This window comes from Neopsephotus bourkii, unplaced genomic scaffold, assembly GCF_033783945.1.
Source record: "Neopsephotus bourkii isolate Nb327-2 ecotype Australia unplaced genomic scaffold, CSIRO-AGI_Nbou_v1 NB_1780, whole genome shotgun sequence".
Lineage (NCBI taxonomy): Eukaryota > Metazoa > Chordata > Aves > Psittaciformes > Psittacidae > Neopsephotus > Neopsephotus bourkii.
Genome location: NW_026902254.1, coordinates 1,707,920 through 1,729,016, shown reverse-complemented (window position 1 = coordinate 1,729,016; position 21,097 = coordinate 1,707,920). Strand labels below are relative to the sequence as shown.

The 21,097-nt window shown below is 38.3% G+C and overlaps 1 protein-coding gene across 4 annotated transcripts in view; it reads left to right on the top strand.

Moving 5' to 3' along the window:
- SLC2A9 (solute carrier family 2 member 9) overlaps positions 1-18,486 on the top strand; it is a 119,349-nt gene extending 100,863 nt beyond the window's left edge. For 3 of the 4 annotated variants that reach the window (XM_061379639.1, XM_061379638.1, XM_061379637.1), the window contains 2 exons: positions 1,638-1,765; positions 17,913-18,486. In XM_061379639.1, the coding sequence (XP_061235623.1) occupies positions 1,638-1,765; positions 17,913-18,170 (386 nt within the window). In that variant the 3' untranslated portion in view covers positions 18,171-18,486. The remainder of the gene's footprint in view (positions 1-1,637; positions 1,766-17,912) is intronic. The other variant, XM_061379640.1, reaches the window with a different exon arrangement.
- Positions 18,487-21,097: the final 2,611 nt, after the last annotated feature.

Genomic DNA, 21,097 nt, shown 5'->3' with positions numbered 1-21,097 from the left:
GGTGTAATTTAAACTGTCAGTTTGTGGGACAGAAATTTCGGTTGAATCCTTTGCTGACATTGTAGATATGTTCTCACAGAAAGTCACATTAGCTGATGATGTAGAGTGATGCCTACAAGCATATATGGCTGTTTGCTGCATCATGTTGGCTTTCTTTTATGCACATGATCTCTGCATCTAAAACATCTGGAATGGATGGATATCTCATACAGTGTGTCATCTGCATGTCCCATTACATGTTTACAAGTTCCTATCTCATACTACTTATAGCACAGCTTCTGGTGCATGTTAAGTGTAGTCTTGTTGAGCACAAGCGGCTACATAACAATACATTTCTGTAAAGCACTTTAGATATGTACTTGCAACTGTCCAAGAGTAAAGGTAGTTCAAAAGATAAGCATATAGATCAAGCAGGGACATGCAAGTAGAGGACCCTGTGCATGGATAAGTCTTTGGTGGTTTTTTTATCTCAATTTACGTATATTTTGGAAGTCGGGATTATCTCAGAGGTTTCTGGAAGGAAGTGTGTCTATTAATATGTTTTTGTTGTTCACACTAACTTGTTAAAATGCTTAAAATGGAGAAAGGACTTACATAGTACACATGTACATGGATGTCACCTACAAAGCTAAGTGGTGAGGTAAATAATACTGACATACATAAGGACCTAGAGGAGAAATTTGTAGCAGCAGAATACTGAACACCTGACTAATATTACCAGGTTTTACAGTTCTTCAAACAATGGTGAAATAATCCTGTAAGTAGATGTATGTCTAACGTGTAATTTTAACTGAAATATGTGGCCAATCAGCAAATGCAATCCACGTTTTATTCTATAAAAACAGAAGTATTTCTATTGAAATATGCTACTGTAATGAGGGAAGCCAAAGATCATAAATTCAGACTTTCAGCTACTAGACAGCTACTCCCCAGGGGCTATTGTCAGGCCAGCAATATGGCAGTGCTGCATAAAACAGTCCTTTGCCTAAGTGGAAGGAAACACGAGTGACAAATGTGATATTCATCTGAGCTTGTTATTACAGAGATCAGAGTCTTTGGCTGATGGGAGAAACAGACCTTGCCAGAAGTGCCAGCAGTCTAGTAAGGGAATGTATTAAATAAGCCTCAATAAAAAGTACGCTCACAGAGAAGCAAATGTTTTGCCTTTTTTATTGTTGAAATAAGGTGGATAATTATAAAAAAAACCCCACTTGTTTAATCTCTTTAGAGCCACCTTTCCAACTGTTAGGGTCTAAAAGTATTTTGGTGTATTTCAGAATGTTCAGCATTTCAAACATTTTAGTAGAAACAATCATTATTGATAAACAGCTCATCACAGTGTACTCTGGAAGCAGTTGTGTGGATTCACTGCTCTGTTACTTGCTTGCCATCAGCGAGAGGACGTAAAACAGGAGATGCAGTGGTGTGTGAGAGAGAAGTGTCAGTTCTCCAAAGTATGATTTTGACGATCTCATTTTCCTGGCTCAGAAGCCCCTCCCTACACCTGAGCAGAGAGCCGTAGAGCAGTCACTGCTAGTCATTGAGGTGTGCAACACAGCATGTCCATCTCTGTAAATGAAACAGCCTTTGGCAGAGGCAGTTTACTAAAACCACTGACTTGTTGTACCCCATTTCAGGTGGGATTCCATTTGTTCTCACTGGTGAGTTTTTCCAGCAGTCACAGCGGCCAGCTGCGTTCATGATAGCTGGGACAGTCAACTGGCTCTCCAACTTCGCAGTCGGACTGCTCTTCCCTTTCATTCAGGTACTCACCATCCTCTATATACTGTGAAACAGATGGTATAGTGTGACATATGATGTTTTAATAAAATTTTCAGGTCAGAATAAGTGTGTTTATTGAAGTGGATGAAATTCCCACCATGCTTGTGGTACAGCTCAGTTGTGCTACTCATGTCTCCTTGTTTGAATCATCTCTGAGAAAATTGCCCTCCTATAGAAAAATTGTTGTAACTGTGGACTCCCTATATGGCAAATCCTCCACAGGAGTGATTTAGCAATGCAGTGTGATGGCTGTGTCCAGAGTTCATGGTCACTGATGGTGATTGTCACTGTCTTTTTATTCTGTCTTTAAGCTACCCATCTTCTGTGTTTTGGGAATCCTTACTAGTCTCACTGGGGAGTAGATGCTTTCTGCTTCTCCCTCTGTCTAAGCCTGGCTTCATGGCTAAACTAGTCACATGGAGGACAGAGGCCAGTTTCATCAAGAGCTGTCTGACAACCAGTGTTTTTATTTTAACAAGATATGTTTATTAAAAAAAATTTACAAAAACAGAATTCAAAATTCAATATAGAACAGCATTTTTCCTCTCTGATTCCTAAGAACACTTCATCACTATTGATGTGCTGTTGTATCGCAAAGAGGCTTCAAGCAGCTTCTCATTCAAAATCACACTGAGCTCCTTTTCCTGACCATGAACCTCTCCCAGGAACTGTCCACACTCTCTGGAGCTCACGCAGGAGCTAATTTTCTGTATCAGGAGCTGAAGGACATCTGATCAATCACCTGACTGACCATGCCCAAACTGTTTGAAGAGACCTTCTGCTCCACTGATTTTTCAGAGTGAAGCTCACAACTACAGGACAAAATAAAGAAGTCCCAGTTGGTTTTTCTTAATGCACAGAGGAAAATACTAGGGGCAGGGGAAGGGCACAGAGGGGAGCAAGCCCTCCACTCTACTTGTAGGTCCTCACACCCATGAGAGAGACTTCAAATCATAGCAGAGTAAGAGCTTGAATAGCAGCCAAGGAGGTGTTACTGCTGTTTGTGCCTTCTTACAACTGAAACTTATATGCTACTGCAATACCATATGCATAACAGTATTTGCAGATATTGTAAAATTATATCATACTGTAAGACTTTATATATTCATTTTGATTTGACAAGTAGAACTGCTTTTAGTAAGTAGTACTGTTTAAAATTATCTGTGTGAGAGAGTTTATGGGAGAATTTGAAAGCTTTATAAGGTCTGACCCTGTATCTAAGTTTGGCATGTAATTTAAAATTTGACACTTAATTTAAAATTTGTTCTAAAAGGAAAACGTCTTTAATAATTTTAATTACTTGGATCACCTTCAAAAGTCAGAATGAGTATAAAGGCTGCCATCCTTCCAAATTCTGCAGTCCTGCTAACATTAACTTCAATTAGACTGCTCAGCTATAAGTCTTAAGAGCTTGTTTTAACACTTACTGAAATCAGTGAGTGTTTTTCACGAGTTTCACAGTGAAGGATTTGCCAGCTTAGACATTTAAGGTGAAAGTTTTTTAAAGCAGGTAGAGACATAATTCTTCCACTGGTGTCATTAGAACATCTACCGAATGATAGAAAGGATTAGAAAATTCCCTTGTGTTTTCTAAAACCTAACCTTGGTCATCAGCATCAGTATGGTCCAGGAGACAGCCACAAGCTTGTCCAGCAAGTGGATGCTTCTGTGTGGTTTAATAGCTGTTTCTCCAAGACGGTGGGGACTGTTTAAGTAGTGTTAGTCATCCACTTCCACCCCGGCTGGCCAGGCATTAAACATCCCACTGCCTGCCTCCATGGCAGTAGGGCAGGTGACAGTGAACAAGGTCTCAAATCATGTATGTGTATATTAGATATGTTATGTTTTTACATCAGCCAGACACATTTCAGGAATAATTCTGTCTTTCCAAAATGGCAGTTTCTGCTTAGTGCACACAACTGAGGGGTTATGTAAGCTCTGGCTGTCTATCAGATCTGAATTCATATAACTCAGGCCTCTCCCTAATTGTCCTGCTAATCCTTCCTGACAGATCACGTGGTAGGAACTGTTTAAAAGGCCCTCAGTAAATTCAAATAAAAAGGCAAACTACATTCTCTAACTTTTCATATGCATATTACAGCTTTTTGAGTGATTTAGTGTGCATCCTTATGAGGCTTGTTGCAGCCTTGGGGAATTTATCATCTTCTGTCATAAAAAAAATTCCCATTGTGTGATGATTAAATTACCAGTTTAGATTTAATAAAGATAAATTATAATTCCACCTTCTGGGGTTTTTTTTTCAAAAAGAAATAAAGACAAAAAGCTTAGAGTTTGCACCTAAAGATGAAAGCAGTGTTACTCACACGTTGGTTTTAAAGCTTTTTCACAATATCAAACTATATCTCCTCTTTCTCTAACTTTCATTTATTTCCTATTTCAGTGAACCTTATTCTCAAAACTTAGTTGTGAGTCACCTATTTCTTTACAGAAAGGCAATAGCCTTTTCTTAGCTCATTTTTGTTAATCTAAAAAAGGAAGAAAATCTCTAAATGCCTTCACAGAATGAATGCATAATCCTTTCTGTGTATATAAATCCTAACCTGATTGCTTGAAAAAGCAGCTACTTTTTTTGATCACTGGTGTGCTTCTACAAAATTATCCGAAACATGTGGAAAACAAACATGTTAGCTTTAGAGTTACCCAAAAAATCTACATGTAGTTAGTTCTTCAAATGTTACCAATTAACTAGTTTGAATGCCTAGATTTTTCTTCCCTCAGCCATCTGTGGATACATATAATAGAATAAAACACTGGCTTGAGTCATACATTAAAATGTATTGATGAGATTGTAAAGCTAGGATACAAATCCAGTTTTGATGTAAATGTGGCTACTCTTCCAGCCTTCATCACTTCCTATTTGAGAAAATTGTTTTTGCAAAGGATCCAAACCGAGGTTAAAATGACAACTGATACTATATTGAATTCACAAGTACATTTGATATTGTGCAATTACTAGGAGTTGTCTGATAGTAGGTGTCAAAAAATGTACATTTTCTACAATCTTTTTTTAGTGCAAAATAGAATAATTGAAATAGCGTTACTGCATGTGATCTTGGAACATACAAAGAAATTATAAAAGATCTGGATTTAGGTCTGAAGGCATTTCAGACTTGTGTTTAACAGAGAGTTTGACCTTGTGAATGTCAAACATGTCACCCTGAGTAACGCCAAACAGCATCTCTTTTCTATTGCCGTCATCAGAGGATGAAATCATGAGACCTTTCTGAGCAAGGATATGTTAAGAAGCAAAGACAGTTTTATAAGCCAGTAGACCACAGGTGCATGAAAGTGTTCATAAAGACATGATGACCCCTCCTTTCAAAACACTTCAGTGCTCCTACAGGTGTTAGAACTGGGCAGTCATGCTCTGTTATTTGGATGCCAAATCTCTAAATTTTCATTCCTGCAGAATATCCATTCTTGAGTATTTGGAGTAACAGAGTAAACACTTCAGCCATCTGCCCTCCCCTCTGACTTGCATATCTCATGTTTTTGCATGGCACATGCATATCATAAGATCAAAGCAATCTCTAAGCAACCTTCTGCTTCACTCCCTGTGAGCAGTGGCATAGGGAACTTCTCATCAGAATGGAGCCACAGGGTGTGACAACATTCATTGAGTCAACAATGTAATAGGAAAGGAATAATTTACCCTTTTAGGAAAGAATGCCTGAAATTAAAATTATGCTTATGTAACCTCGAAGGAATTAACATGCTTTATCTGAAATAATTACAACTTTATTGCTTTTCATTTTGACTTTCCATTATGCACTATGTTTTATTCTATACACTTCGTACTATTAATGCACTGTGATTGGATTTGAATCGCAAATTTTTGTGAGCTAACCAAAATAAGTTTGCCATTTAGAAAGCTTTGATATTTGTGTGAACTGTTGAAAAGCTGATTGAATATCATCATATCTAAATAGATGTGTTGTGTCCTTGTTCTTAGAAAGACTTATGAAAGCGTTTAATTCTGGCAGTTGATTTAAAGGCTGCTTGCATTCATAAGGCTATTGAGGTGCGTTCATCTGCCTTTGAAAGATCTGAACCTAAAATATCCAGTACTGGTTGTTCAATTCATGTCTGTTTTCTGTTGTTACATTTTTCATTGTTTCAATATGTAAAGTCGAAAATAATAGCATTTTCCCCTTGTGCATGTCTGTTTTTTCACTTTCCTAAAAGATTTAAGATATATATATATTTATATATATTTTTATACATATTGTTTATTAAACTTAATAAAAATTCATGAAATTACTCAGGGGAGGAATAGAAAATTAAAAAAGATGTACAGTTATGCAGTGTGTTCTTCCACATAAATGAAATTGTTATAATAGATGTCACACTATCTGGCTACAATTTTTAAAGACAGTTTCCTTTCAGTTCTTAATCCAAATCACAAAATGTATATGATTTTCAGCTGTGTTGCTGGAATTTCAGCAGAAATTTTCCAGTGCCAGCATCTCAAAGAAAGCATTTAATAGCTGAACGGGTGAAGTCCCAACTCAGCTAACTCCCTCAAAACATCAAACTTTTCTGCCTTGTTTGATCTTTGTGGTGATTCAGATGCTATAGATAATTCAGGTCAGCAGCAGGGCTTGTCTCAAAATCGTGACAAATAACACTGATTCTTGCTTCAGCCCTGTATTGCAGTTTTGATGCACAGTGTAACAAATCATCCACTATTCCTTTTGTGACTAACGTGCTCTGAAAAGTGTTTTAAAGCACCTGCTTGCTCAGAAGGCATATAAAAGCACAACTGTTATTTTTGATGTGTTCATAACAAATCTGTCTTTGAAAATATGACTCTTTAATATATGAAATTATTTTAGAAAATGAAAAGGAGATGAAACCAAGCCTTCCAAAGGCTAGCAATTCTCCTGAGACCTCCAAACAATGCAGTTTCTTGACATCTAAAATAAGCATTTACATCATGGACATTTTTTGTACAGAGCACCAAGCACATAGTCTTTGTGTGACACATACGTTGTGTTATAGTTGAGCTTGCAGTGGGAGCATGAATGTCATTTGAAATTCCCTCATAGACAGTTTGTTGTCTGTCTTCTTGAGGAAAAAGTGCTAGGTGTTGTTCCTACTGATAAAATTCACATACTTGTTTTAAAACAGTAGGCGCCAGTGGAAATAGCTTCTGGTTGCTTTATATCAACAGAGTATCACAACATATGAATGGGGCATGACAAGTTAGCTGTCTTCATGTGTTCCTAGAATAATTTCTGTTTCCTAATAGTTTAGCTTCTGGGACTGTAAGACAGCTTCATTTTGTGATTTCCTTCTAAGTAAATGCTAAACCAGGTGTAACACCTGAAGTAAACTGAGTAAACACCAGGTGTTAGCTCATACTTGAAAAGAGTTTATGCTCAGTGTGCAAACCTGTGAGTAATCAACTTATCTATATTTTTTTCTGTTCAGAAAACATATTAAGAGTGAGCTTCTCTTAGCCATCCTCAGTAAATCATTTCATCATTTATTCATATCACCCCTTAGGAATGGAGATAATATTTTATGTCTCAAGTGAGCAGACATAACAGACCAAGAAAGCCTTTGGAGTGAAAGTTTTCTGGCAGTTGCGGATTGAATTATAGAATTGTTCCTGCTCGAAGGGACTTCATAAGGTCTCCGGTATAGCCGCTTGTTCAGAGAGGGGCAGCTGTGAGATCAGACCAAGTTTCTTAGGAGCGTGTCCAGTTGGGTCTTAAAAACCCCCAAGTTCGGTACGTCTGTTTGTTTGCTTTTAAATGCAGAGGACTCAGTAGTCAAAACTGATGGTAACTAAAATGTGACCAGAGTTTGGCTGTTTTCTGAGAATAGTTTTAATCTCAGTTTTAGAATTAAATATTATTCACTGTCAAGCTTGAGTTGGAATAAAACTCACTAAGTGAAGAAGTGAAAGCAAATTGAGACTTACTGCTGCTCATCAGTGTATTTTACAGGGTAAATCATGACAAATGTTTCACTTTGTTTTAATAAATTAATGCTTTCTGGACATTTACAGGTGCACCTGTTCTACTCTCCCTCTGTGACACTATAGTTAGAAAATTAATCATCTACCTATGGGACAGACAAGTCTATGAGCTGATCATCTTGAGAAAAAAGGGAGATTTTATAGTTAGATATATAGAAGAAAGACAAATTCAAAATTGGACCATTTTAAGCTCCTGTATAATGAACTTTGTGTCCATATGAGAGTGCACAATATTTGTAATAGTGGAGTCATTTGTGTTCAAGCTCTACCATGTTTCAGAATAAGCAAGCAGCAGCCAGATGGTTCTTCCTGATAGATCTAGAGGTGTAACTAGGACACTCCTTACCCTATACATTACAGATCAGCAATATTAATAGTCTGCAGAAATTCATTTGAGGCAAACAGTTGCTTTAGTTTCTTCTTGAGAAAAATACTAATGCCATTTAGATGGGAGCATGAGTAGCAATGATGCTACTGTTATTTCCTGTAGCAGTAAGCCACTGTGAAGATGTTTCACGCCAGGGGTAAAACAAACATTGTCCCCAGCAAGGGCAGCAGGAAGCCCACCTTCACCAAAACATTACATGCAGGTCTTCCTCATCACTGGGGATTTCCTATTTAAATGCCTCAGATATGTCTCAGCTCTAATCTCATTTATAATGATATATAAACCACATCTCAGAATAAAAACCTGAATATGTCAGATTTTCAGGTTAAATACACTGACTAGAATGGATAGCACTAGCAGAATAATGAGTACTTCATTCCATAATTTGTTTTAGCCAATGGAAATTCTAGGGGGGGAAAGAACATACAATTTTAATGTTTAAATTCGTTATGTGTAATATGTTCATCTGTGCGGTTAGACTGAAGCATTCTTTTCAGTAATTACATTGTAGGTATTTTTTAAACCCTCCAGGTTGCTAAGAAGCTTAATCCATTACACCAATTAGTCTTTGACTAAAATTCACAAAGAGATTTAATAAAAGAAGCGAGCTTTTTACACGGGAACAAAAGCATACCTGTTTATAGGCAGCATAAAGGAGAATTTTGAAGGTCTCTTTTTTGTGTTCTGTGTGCTTTCTTCCTAGCAATATGCAGTTTTAATCAAGACTTGCACTTGCAAGCCACTTAAATTAGACTCATTACAGCAGTGGTTATGTGGCTTCTGTTTTTCCCAGGATAAGAGATTGTGTGGCTTAAGTTTCCTGGCTGTTGTTCCAGAATATAGAGCCTGACAGATATCAAATCTTAACTTTCTTTCCTGGAAAATGACTCTACACTATGAAAGTGTGAATGCTTGTTTAGTAGACATGAGAATAAGTATTCTTTAAGGTCAAAGTCAGTTAAGAGGATCTTCATCACTGTCAGTGAGAAGGCTGTTAGTCTGGAAATTATGCAAAGCTATTTTCCTGCACTGAGCTGCTTGGTTACTAAATGCAGACACATTAGGAACAATATTAGTGCCTGTAGTTCCCTTTCTATATTAGCACTACACAATCTCCAGCAATGATGCTTCATCTCTCCCTACTTATCCACACCCCAAGCCAGGCTGGGGTTTCATATGCACCTAAATCTATTCTCAGAAGAGGGTCTTGAAATGCAAGTAACTTAAATTTGCATTCCTGCTCATCTGGAAACAATATGTTTCACTTTCAACAGGGCACTTGGACCCAGTTTCATAAGTAGTAGTGTTTACTGGTCCAGTCTTTATCACCGTAATCAAGGGCAGAGGTACCAGATTCAGATATCATGCCTTAACCTGCAAGACTAAGCACAAAGTATTCAATGGTAGATGAGACCACACATTCAGAAAGTCAGATGATGGCACTGGTGATGCAATACTCCATTTTGGTTGTGGTTGTACAGAAAGAGTAAAACACTTAGGAGACTATAGTATGTGTTTTTAAAACAGAGAATGCTATTCTATTGCTGTCTGCACCATGTCCATGAGCCTGTCCATTTGTTCAGAGATGAATAGTGGCAACAGTCAGAGGATCCAGCTCCTTAGCTGCATGTTTCCCCATCCCTGCTGGCTTTTGAGCCTGTCAGAGATGAGCATAGCATTGTTTTTCAGGCTTCTGTAACCCTCATGAAGCATAATAAAACCTTTTCATCAATTTTTTGTTGTATTTAGTTGAGTCTTTTATTGATTACTACAGTGAATGCAAAGTTTGCATTTAGTGAGGTCCAGCACAAGGTTCTCTGCAGTAACAAATCATCACAAAGAATTAGTTCGTATAACATCGCTAGCAGGGATGTGCTTTGATACCCAGCTTACTTTAGAAAGTTTCCAGGGATGTCAGATCCACTTGCATTTGCTTTCCCATTCTTTCTTTACCTTGGATCGAGACCTATTTCTCTTCATTGATTTCACCAGTATGAAAGGTGATGAAGCAGAGAGAATGCATGTTATAATTTCAGATACCTGCATCAGGAATGATATTAGGGAAGCTTTTAATCATGAGAATAGAGTAGCTGTGTAATGATGTGTGGAGAAGTTGTAGCGTGTTCATTACTGGAGATCTATAAAAGACAGGCAGCCAGATGTTTGCCAAGAACTGAGGCTACCTTAATAATGAGAATCGGCTAGCTGGCATCTGTGTTCCTGGTTTTCTGTTAGTTTATTGCCATTTTGAAGCCTTAAGAGCAGGAATTGTCCCTCATTAAGTGTACACACTCCTTTAAGGCTCCTTAAAGCCTTTTTTGTGGTTGTTATTGTGATGCATCAGTGTCAGTGTTAGAAGGGCTGCTGCAACTTGTGGTGACAGGAGAATCCAAATGCCAAAAGGAAAGGTAGAAGACAACTGCAATTACTCCTCTCCTTGGAAACGGTGACAGAATAGTAGGAATAGGAATATTGTATTGATGGTTTGGGCTAAATTATATTGAAAAGTGCAAGAAAATGTAGAGGAAGTTAACAGCAAAAATTGTAATGAACTCGAAGTGAGAGAAAGCAAACCTAAAAGTATTCTGTTTGAAGAAAAGATTTGAGAAAGAAAAAGGGAACTGTGAACAACTGAGGAGGGAGAAAAGATCAATTATTTTCTTATGAATTTTAGAACAACTTGGGCAAGAATCAAGCATCCTTGGAAATTTGCCGAATCTCTGACCTTAAGACCTTCATGGTTATCTTATTCATCCTTCTGTTAGCTTATTACTATTTCATCTATTCCTCCTTCATGGATAATGAGAATAAATACATCATTTTCCCTTTGGCAGTAGTGACTTATTAAAACGAATAAACAAAAAATCAATCAAACAGGTAAAAAAACCCAACACAAAGAAGCAAAAATACAGCAACATGAACAAACAAAAAGCCCCACCAGATATGACCAGAGGAACCTATATATTCTTGTCTGATTTAAGGTACAAGTCATCAAAGATGACTTACTTCTGCAGAAGTATTTCCTAATTGCACTAGAGTGTGTCGCATATGTACAGTATGCAGTAACTGCTGAAATTTTCCAGTGGATTTCATACTTCTTAATAAGGTATTGATGAATTAACAATTGCATCTATTTCTGTTTGAAATTTAACTAAATTCATCCTTCAACCATCAGAGTCTTTATTTTTTACAAATTTCTGTCATAATACCTTCTCATTCTGGAAGACTGTGCAGCATCTTTTTCAGCATCAAAGTTAAGCGGTATATTCAGTACATATTCAATAAATACTTCAATTGTCATATATTTTACTGAAATTTTAATCTTAGCATGGATATACTACATATTATTGTAGAATAATGTGCTTTCCTTCCCCAGTAACAGATTGGAAGCAGATGTAAGCCAGATTGGAACTAAGGAAATTAGTACTTTTTATCCACCATGCATGTTCTTGGGGTTTTGTACCTCTTTCTGGAGATATCCCTCATTTTACCTTTGTTGGTGCTCATCCCACTGCTCCAGGCACTTTCTCCCTCTGCCTGGGTTATGGCGATAGCATCTGGCTGAGCTTATGTTTGTCTCTGGTTTGTACCTTTTTTTGCCATCCTCATTTAAAGGACCTTCAATCTGATGAGCGTGCTTCAGCAGGGGAAACCTCTGCCTGGCTGTGCCATCACAGCAATCAAACCTGACCACCCAGAGCCCTCCTTTTCCACCTTTCTGCCCCACAGAGACCGGCTTCATCTTTACTACTCCTCTGGTTTCCTCTCTGTCCCATTAGTAATTTTCTAGGACAACTCAACTTCCTGCTTTCCTCCTAATAAAAATGTTTCCAATAACCAGGGGTTGTAGAGGAATATCCACTTATGGTTACATTACCAGTAAGTAGAAAGCTGATTTTACTCCCAGCTGGGGTTTGGCTTTTACCTTTGGCACCCTGGGGCTACTTGTCTGCAGCAAGGAAAGAGAAAGATTTTAAATCATTAGAAGTGTTGGGGAAGTGATCAATGGAGGTCTTCAAATCTCTCTGCGTGGTTATACTAGGAAATGATGCAGCTTGCTATTGAAATGGCAAAGAACTGAATTGCTGCTGTTTCCTAGGTAAAAAGGAAATATAGGACAGCAATGAGGCTCATTTAGAAATGGGAGGAACCTCTTTTTCGTCTTTCTGGGCCTACACACAGTCACTAACACTGCAGGGATTTTTCCTGTCTTTTACTTCTGCCATGGGAGAAACTTGTGTTATCCCAAAATGGGATAAAAAGGCATCATTCTCTTGCAGGATTATTGCAGCAAGACTGAGGCAATAACAGTAACAAATTGCAAGCCGCTTTGCAGCTCTCTGGCAGAGCAATAGGGTGGAATATATAATTTTTGCAGGGACTAGTAGATGTCACCGTGCAGTTTGAACATTTTGCCCAGTTATAAAAAAACCAGCTTGATTTTACAAAGTCCTAATAGTTACATCTGTGCTCCATCATCTATTTTTTATTTTTTTTGCATTGTTTCCCTGTAATTGGAAGTTGGGGCATGTTGATAAAGCAGGTTACTATTGTGCTGCAGGTTCCACAGGTGAACACTCAGGCTTTAGTGAAGATTTGCATAAAAAGCTGAAGTTTCATATAGGTGTCTGGATCTTCAGACAGGGGAACCAAGCGACTGACAGAAATGAGATCTCTAATTCCTGTCGCGTTCACTGGAAAACCAGTGGCAATGGAAAGCACATGTTTCTATGGTAGACAAAGAAGTCATTAGACTTGGGGCAAGCTACAATAATACCTGAGAAAGTGATGGACAGTTTTGGCACTGTGTTGTTGCACCCCACCAATGTCCCTCCCTCCTGTGTGTTTTCACAGGAAAATTCACCCAACAAGGTGATAGAATATTCTGAGTGATAGGAAACATTAGGAAAAGCTTAAAAATAAAAAAGTCTATTAATATTTTCATTCTCAGAAAATTCAAACAATGAACACATGGGATACAAGTGCTACAAGATTTCTTACTAGTATGAAGCAAAAACTTATATGCATGTTCATTTTCCCCCTTTCAGAAACCAACTTATTTTTGCCTATGAAGTAATACTTCTGAGTCATTACACTTGTTACTGGAGGCTCTTCTGCACTTCTGCTCTGTTTCTTCCTTATTTTTACACTTGGGGTTTTCTTTCTTGTGCATAAACACTCATTTACCTGGCAATATAGCCTTTGTTTTTTCTTATTATTTCCTTACCCCTTGACTTTTTCTATTATGCAGTACAAGAATTTCAATAAAAAAGCTTTGCACAGCAGACTGTGCATGTATTCCCTCAGCCAAGCTATTTTAAGCTTTTGCAAGTACCTCTGATGTTTAAAGTAACCACAGTGCACCTGTATTAAGGAAAATGGGAGAAATTCAGCTCAAAGATGAGAAAATGAAATGCAGGCTATCAGAAGGTTAGGTATGAGAAAAAATGCTCTTTATTAGAAGCAACCCATTTTAAGTATAAAACACAAGGATCTGTTAACCTTTTTATGAGGAGATAGTGACTTTGTGAGGTATAGGTTTGAAAGTTCTTGTCTAAAATGTCTCTATTTTTCACTTAAGAAATGTGTTTCATGCATTATATTTTAGCACTCTGTCCTTCATTGTCCTGCACCTTCAGCAGAACCTTAAATTATGTCTGAAACGGAAGGACAAGGGGCAAAGGACATAAACTGTCTCATCCCTTTGTTTCAGTGTGTTATTTTAGCTTGAAACAAAGTAAGTAAAATGTCCACATGAATAACTGTTTTGTTGCTGATCATATTAGTGAGACCTCTAACCATTATCATTTGACCTTGCCAATTCAAAATCTAGTTTGACCCTCATTTCATGACTCTAATCTTCATGGCTTCCAAATGCAAACACCCATTGCCAATGGCAAGGGGTTGTGACATTGCAAGTTGAGAATTTAGAATCACATTCTATGATTCTCTGGGAAGAGCTCAAAGTTCTGTTTTAAAAATACAAATTTGTTAAGCTTGCTAAATCTGATTCAGAATTTGTTCATTTGCTTATTTATTTTGCTGTGTCTGCCCTAGAATATCTATTTTCTTGGTTTCAGTACCACAGTCCTACTTTGAATTTAACCTTTGCTACAGAATGAGTTAAGTCAGTAAGCAGCCATCATTAAACAGCACTCAACCCCTTCTGTATTTTTCCAGACTGTGGTGCTCACAGCATGTAAGCTATCAGCAGGAAGACTGTTTTCAGCTGGTAGACTTTAGAAGTGGCAAATTTGTTAATTTTTTTTTAATCAAAACCAGAAATCAAATCATTCAAATGCCCAGGTTTTTGTTTGTTTCAGCATACTTTTTAGCTTGAAAAAATGAGCTCTTTTGCTCATTCATTCTCAGCACTTCAAGTCTATTTATAATTAAAATTAAAAAGTATTATTTAATAACTTCCAAAGTTAAGTTTCTTTACTATTTTATTTAAAGAGAGGTGAAGGAAATGCCTGTGTATTCTACCTAATACATATAGCAGCCCTATATGAGCTGGGAATATGTTTGTTAACCTCTTTGCTTAAGAAAATGTGTCTGGGCTGTACCTACTTATTCACACACCTCGCTTATGTATCTACATCTCATCCTAAAAGTCAGGTTAGATTGCTTGCCATGCCTGGGATCTGATTTTGGGGAATTTCCTGAGCCCTTTGACTTTGATTCTTTTCTGTGGTAATTGCATGCATGGCTTAGGTGAATTGTTTCCAGAAAAGAGACGATAGAAATGAGTAATTCAGGATTCAGCTGGCAGGACATTTTCATAAGTGCTGTGTTTTAAATAGCCTCCTTAGAAAGCTGGTATGAAAATAGATGGTGATGTGTTTAATAGTCTATGCTTAACTTTTAAATATCGCATATAGCAATAGCCCTCACCTTGAAAAATCCAGTGTAAATCCTGCTTTGGAGAGGTTTTATTAGCCTGCTGACTAAGAACAGGCTGCAGGTACCCAAGGTGCTTTCCTCAGGAGAGTCTGCTGTTTTCTTGCAGACCTGTGTACATGGGCAGATGACCTTCCATAACCCTCACATGACCTTTCAAGGATCTTCAGCTATGTTTCTGACCTTGACTTTGAATGAATATCTATAAGCCTATCAAGAGACAAAGCTGTTGTTATTTAAGAAACCATCCGAAACTTTGGGCAACTTTGAACCTTGGATGTCCGTGTGGGTGGGTGTACTGAATAAATGTTCAGGGAAAACAGCTATGAAGCACAGACTGCTGTAGTACTTTGCTCTGTCTTCCTTCTAACCTTTTGGTACCTAAGCTTGTACGTAAAAGCTTGGCTTCAGGTATTACTAAAGATGTGTGTTCCTAGCTCTGGCAAGTCCGCCTGGTGCTGGAGGAGGAAAAGCACCTTTGTGAAAGTGGCAGCTTGTTCTGAGCAGTATATGCAGGCAGGATGAAGAGACTTGCCTGAAAGAATGTGGCGGGGGGGCTGGATGAGGCTGGCTCAGTGCCTCCTGCGTGGCCAGAGCTGATGCAATGCTGCTAGGAAGTGAGTGTAAGGAAGTAACCCATCTCATGTGGGAAAGCTGAGAAGTAACAGAAACCGCATATTTTCCTTGAATTTATTCTGTATTTAGTTAGAATTTTCATTCTGAATTGGCTTGCTCTTGCTCCTTCCCCTGCCCTTCCTTTCCTTTTTTAACCCTCCCCTCCGGTTGTTTGGTTATGGTATTTATTAAGAGTCAACCTACTCCTCAGGTGGATACAAGTTTTTGAACCCTATCTATTCTATCCCATGTAGTTACTGAAATAATGCCAAGAAGCATAAAAAGTATAAAAAAGCTCTACCATTCAGCTGAACAACAATTTCAAATGCAGAAGATGCAGGTGCAAAATCTGAGTTCTTAACATGACAGGATGATTTATGAGGCACTGTGAAGTTATTTTTTCCTGTCTACTAAATCCATTTGCTTCTGCCTCTGTATAAGCTTGAAAGTCATATCTGTTGCCATGCCAGAATATTATCCTCCCCCTCATCACCCATGCTCTTGGCTTGTGATTGTCAGATTGTTCAGGAGTTCATGCTTCTAGGATTTAACAAAAAAAGCATTGATGATCTGAAGAGTCCATAACCACTATCAGAGGATACACTTTCCAGCTTTTCCTATGAGAGACAGGAGTTGAAGGGCTGAACTAGGTAATGATTTATCCATGGAAAACATTATGATTAGACAGGCTGGCAATCAGCTATGGTATAAAAAAGCAGCTACAGAAAAGGGCTTTTTCTTTCTTGTTGCACACACGAATTCATGTTCTTCCACACCATACATGATGTATACTGAAAAGCAAAGCATAAAAGTAGTCCTAGGAATTACATACTTCCTGAGCTGTCAAAGCAGGAAGCTTAACCAGCCTGCAGTGTAGGGCTATCATAGGTAATGATGGGAGTGTGTTAAAAATGTGTCAGTGTTACATCATTGTCTACCTCTGTCTTAATTGTTTCCGATACATACCTTTAATGGCAACTGTAAATAGGCATATATGGGAAGCTACACATGCTTCCTCTGTTGTCCTGAGTGATTTTCCCTGGGGTAACCTCTGCCTTGCAACACCTGAAGTGATGAATGAGGGGTCTGGGTATCCTCATATTCGCTGTTCATAACCTCACACAAGGCACCATGGAAAGATTGCCATTTTTTGAAGCTGGAGATACGCCTTTCTGTTTAATTCTGCCTTGTTAATAAAAACAAGCCAAAAGTATAGGTTCATTGGATGTTTTGTTTCAGGAATGAGGTAAATCAATACAGGAGGAGGGGAGGTTTCCTCAGGGGCTGGCAGTGGCTTCACTAGAGCCACAATACCAAATCTCTTCCTAGTTCAACAAAGCACAGCTGGCAATATTGTAATTATCAAATGTTTTCAAAACCGTACTAATGAAACATAACTGGAATCTATTAAATAACATAATACTCACTAGGCAAGAAATACTTCTGTTTCAGTGAAGTGCAACTGCTACTCATTGGTGGGAGCCTTTATAATCAATTTATTAATTCACTTACATCTTTAATCTCTTTTTGCAGTGAAGCAAAATCCAAATAATCAAATATGGTCTGTATTTCATTTTCAGTTAATTCATCCACTAGTTTTTAGCATGAAAGAAGTGCATTTTATGGAATTTTTTTTCCTGCTGTAAGATCCCATAATCTTAGAAATTATACAGATGTCTGCCATTTGGGGTTTTTATCTTGTTTATTTTGCAAATCTCAAAGCTTCTAACTACTCTGACACAGATGCCCCCGGCTATGGCAGGTTTCCCACACTGCAAAGTCATGCCTCGTTTTTTGTACCTAGAAACTGTGAGACAGTGTTCAGAGCAACCCAGCGAAATGTCTGTCTCACATCCAGAAATACCATGGCAGCACAAGGCTCAGCTAAGCCATGCACGTAGCAGGAGCCCTGATGCCACCTGTTCTTCCCACACCCTCCATTGCCTGAACTCACTCTAGTGTCTCCCAGAGTCATCCAGATTGCATCTCTGCACCCCTCTGCCAGGAACCTGTTTGTCCATCGATGGGCAACTGACAGTGTCGGAAGAACTAACAATTGATGTGTTTTATGAACTTCTAAACACTGACTTACAATGAATGCCAACACTTAAAAATTGCTCCATAACACCCATCTTATCCTTTCAATCCATTCCTGGTGTTGATTTGCCTCTGAGTTTTGTCCCTTTTGTAATGACCCTCTCCTTTGTTTTCTATCTGCAGGGTGGTTTACAGACCTACTGCTTCCTAGTCTTTGCTGCTGTCTGCTTTGCAGGAGCTACCTACCTGTTTTTTGTGCTGCCTGAAACAAAAAATAAGACATTTCAGGAGATCAGCCAGGCATTTGCCAAAAGGAATAAAGTATCTTTAGAAATGCGAGAAATGAACCACTGCTCGGGGGAGAGGAAATCAAGCGCAGAACAAGAATCAAACTTCACATCTTCGGTGGACAATGGGGAAACCAAAAAAGGGATTGTGTAAACCCAGGATGCTCTTTTAGGGGATGAAGGAAAACGTGCTCTTTCATTCAGTATATTTATAGCAATGCACAACTTATATTTTTGTATGTGACAGCATGAACTGCTTCCTTGTTGAATATGTTTTAAGTGAGTATGGGTGAATGCGTTAGCAGATAGGGTGATGATTGAGGAAATGGAAGGAAGGAGGAGTGGCAGCTGATTAAGTCAGGGTTTTCTTGGGCACCTGTGCAGTAGGTGCTGTGGTGGGAGGATGGGGAATATAGACTGAGAGAAATGAAGTGGTGGTGGGGAGCTGCAGCAGGCCAAGCACCCCTGTGTGCTCACAGAATGTCATTCAAGATGTACGTGAGAATTGATGCCTTGAAAGAAGACTTGTGACACTCCCCTGACCTCCCATTCCCTTTAGACCTATTTTGACTTTCAGTTGCTTTGTCTGAACATCTCCCACCTCCCACAAATGATGTGCTCCAGGTCATGATGGGTTTCCTTGTCTCTCTTGAAAATCCTGATTGACTAGAATACAGTTGCTTCTGGATTCTGGGTTTGCTGGCAATGCATTTCTGTGGAGATATATTTAAATTTTATTTTTTAAGAATAGCTATAGAAGTTTTAATATAAAAAAAAAATAAACCTCAAGGCAAAGTCAGAGAACTCTGATGATATGTGTAAATTATAGCATGTAAATAAACCAAATCAAACACCAAGTGTTCCAAGAGTTAGAGGGGTTTGGTGGTTTATGTTTGCTTTTCTTTTCAAGTTCCTTTTAAAGCAGGTCTTAGGAGGCAAAATTTACCTGAGACCCAGTAGATATCATTGCTTAGCACTCAGATCTCTACGAAGGCATTTGGACACTTATTTCATGATTAAACACTAATTTTCATTTGGGCATTAGATTGTGAAGCTCCAGGCCTAGTTCACGTTACTAAGTTTCTAAGCTATTTAATGCTTTGTAAAACTGTCCTCAGAGTCTGCTTAATTTCATGATAGAAAGGCTCAGTAGGCTACCAAGAGTTGGGTGATCCCTTCCACATGGAATTTTTTTTATGACCATCATCTTTCCAGTTTGTAATTTTGATAATAGGTTTTCTTGATTCTTCAAGGTACCTGGATGCTCAGGAGGTAATAAGCCCTTTTAAATTAAATAGTTAGCTGTTTTCTATGAAAAGTCAGCAAGTTTCAGAGCTGCTCTCAGTTGGGAGTAAGGCACAAGAAGCAAGTGCAGCAGGTAGGTAGGGCCAGCTCCTTCCACAGGTTATATTTACTAATCCAGAAGTTCATACTTTGGAGCATTTGGGGAAAAATGCATATATATTCATATATATATACACACACAATACATATATGAATATGTATTCCAAATAGAAAAATATAGATTAATATGTACATTCATAAACATAGACACATTGGAGAATTTCTTCTCAATATTTGTCTGGGGATTTTTTAAGAGTTCCCCAAGTGGTGACCTGTTCATTGTTTTGTTCTACACTGTAAATTACACTGTAAATCACACTGTAAATCAAAATTAGAGATCTTAATGTTTAGCTATTACTGCTAAATTATATATATGATTTTATACAGTGATTTATTTATATGTGGCATACTTACTGCACAATGGAAGCTGATCAGATAGGGCAATTTCACTACTGGGTAATAGACAAAAAAATTGAGCTGAGCCTTTACACCAGAATCTATGCTCTTTTACTGGGATAGAGGTACAGCAGTAAGGAAATGAAAATATATATGAGCTACTGTAAAGAAACAAACTGAATCAGAATAATACCAATAGTCACCAAATACTATGGAAAAACTGAAGAAAAATAATTTCTAATAATCGCTTGTAAAATTATATATCTGGCAAATGAAGTGGCTTTAGTTGCCTATTCCATGCATTACATGAAGCTTGCTAAGTGAATGGCTAGGTAAAAAATTAGTTTGAATGCCACCCCTGAAGACAATTTCAGGAAGAAACTTCCTCTTCCACCTGCAGGGTGAGAATAGCAAAATCAAACCCTCTCATTCAGATTGAGAATTACCTTACTCTGCAGTTAGGAACACTAACTAACACTTGCTCTGTTGGAACAAGTACAGAGGAAGCCACGAGAATGATCAGGGGACTGGAGCACCTCCCATATGAAGATCAGCTGAGAAAGTTGGGGCTGCTCAGCCTGGAGAAGAGAAGGCTGTGTGGAGACCTCATAGCAGCCTTCCAGTATCTGAAGGGGGCCTATAGGGATGCTGGGGATGGACTCTTCATTAGGGACTGTAGTGGTAGGACAAGGGGTAATGGGTTAGAACTGAAACAGGGGAAGTTTAGATTGGATATAAGGAGGAAATTCTTTCCTGTTAGGGTGGTGAGGCACTGGAATAGGTTGTCCAGGGAGGTTGTGAATGCTTCATCCCTGGCAGTGTTCAAGGCCAGGTTGGACGAGGCCTTGGGTGACATGGTTTAGTGTGAGGTGGCCCTGCCCATGTCAGGGGGGTTGGAACTTGATGAACTTAAGGTTCTTTCCAACCCTAACTGTTCTATGATCTATTCTATTCTATGATCTATGATCAACATGATGTGATGTGAGTCAAGGTGATAAGATTGGAAACCATTATTATTAATCTTATTATTAGGAGAATTTAGCACTTATTGCTCTTCACTAACGTGCATTACAGGCATTACTTGTTGATAATATTGCCTACTGGATAACTTCCATAAAGTGTCATATTGGCCTGAAACAGCAGTTGCATTGAACTTCTGCCACAAGATAAAATCATCATACAGTTGCTTACAGTGCATTATGAGCCCAGCTCCCAATGTCTTGGTACAAGATGGCTCGTTAGAATTTCTTAGTAGTAGCTCAGTGGTTTGTACATCCTTAATAACAGGGGTTGCGTTTTCCTCTTCTGCAACCATTTACCCTTCTCTTGCCCTGCCTAAGA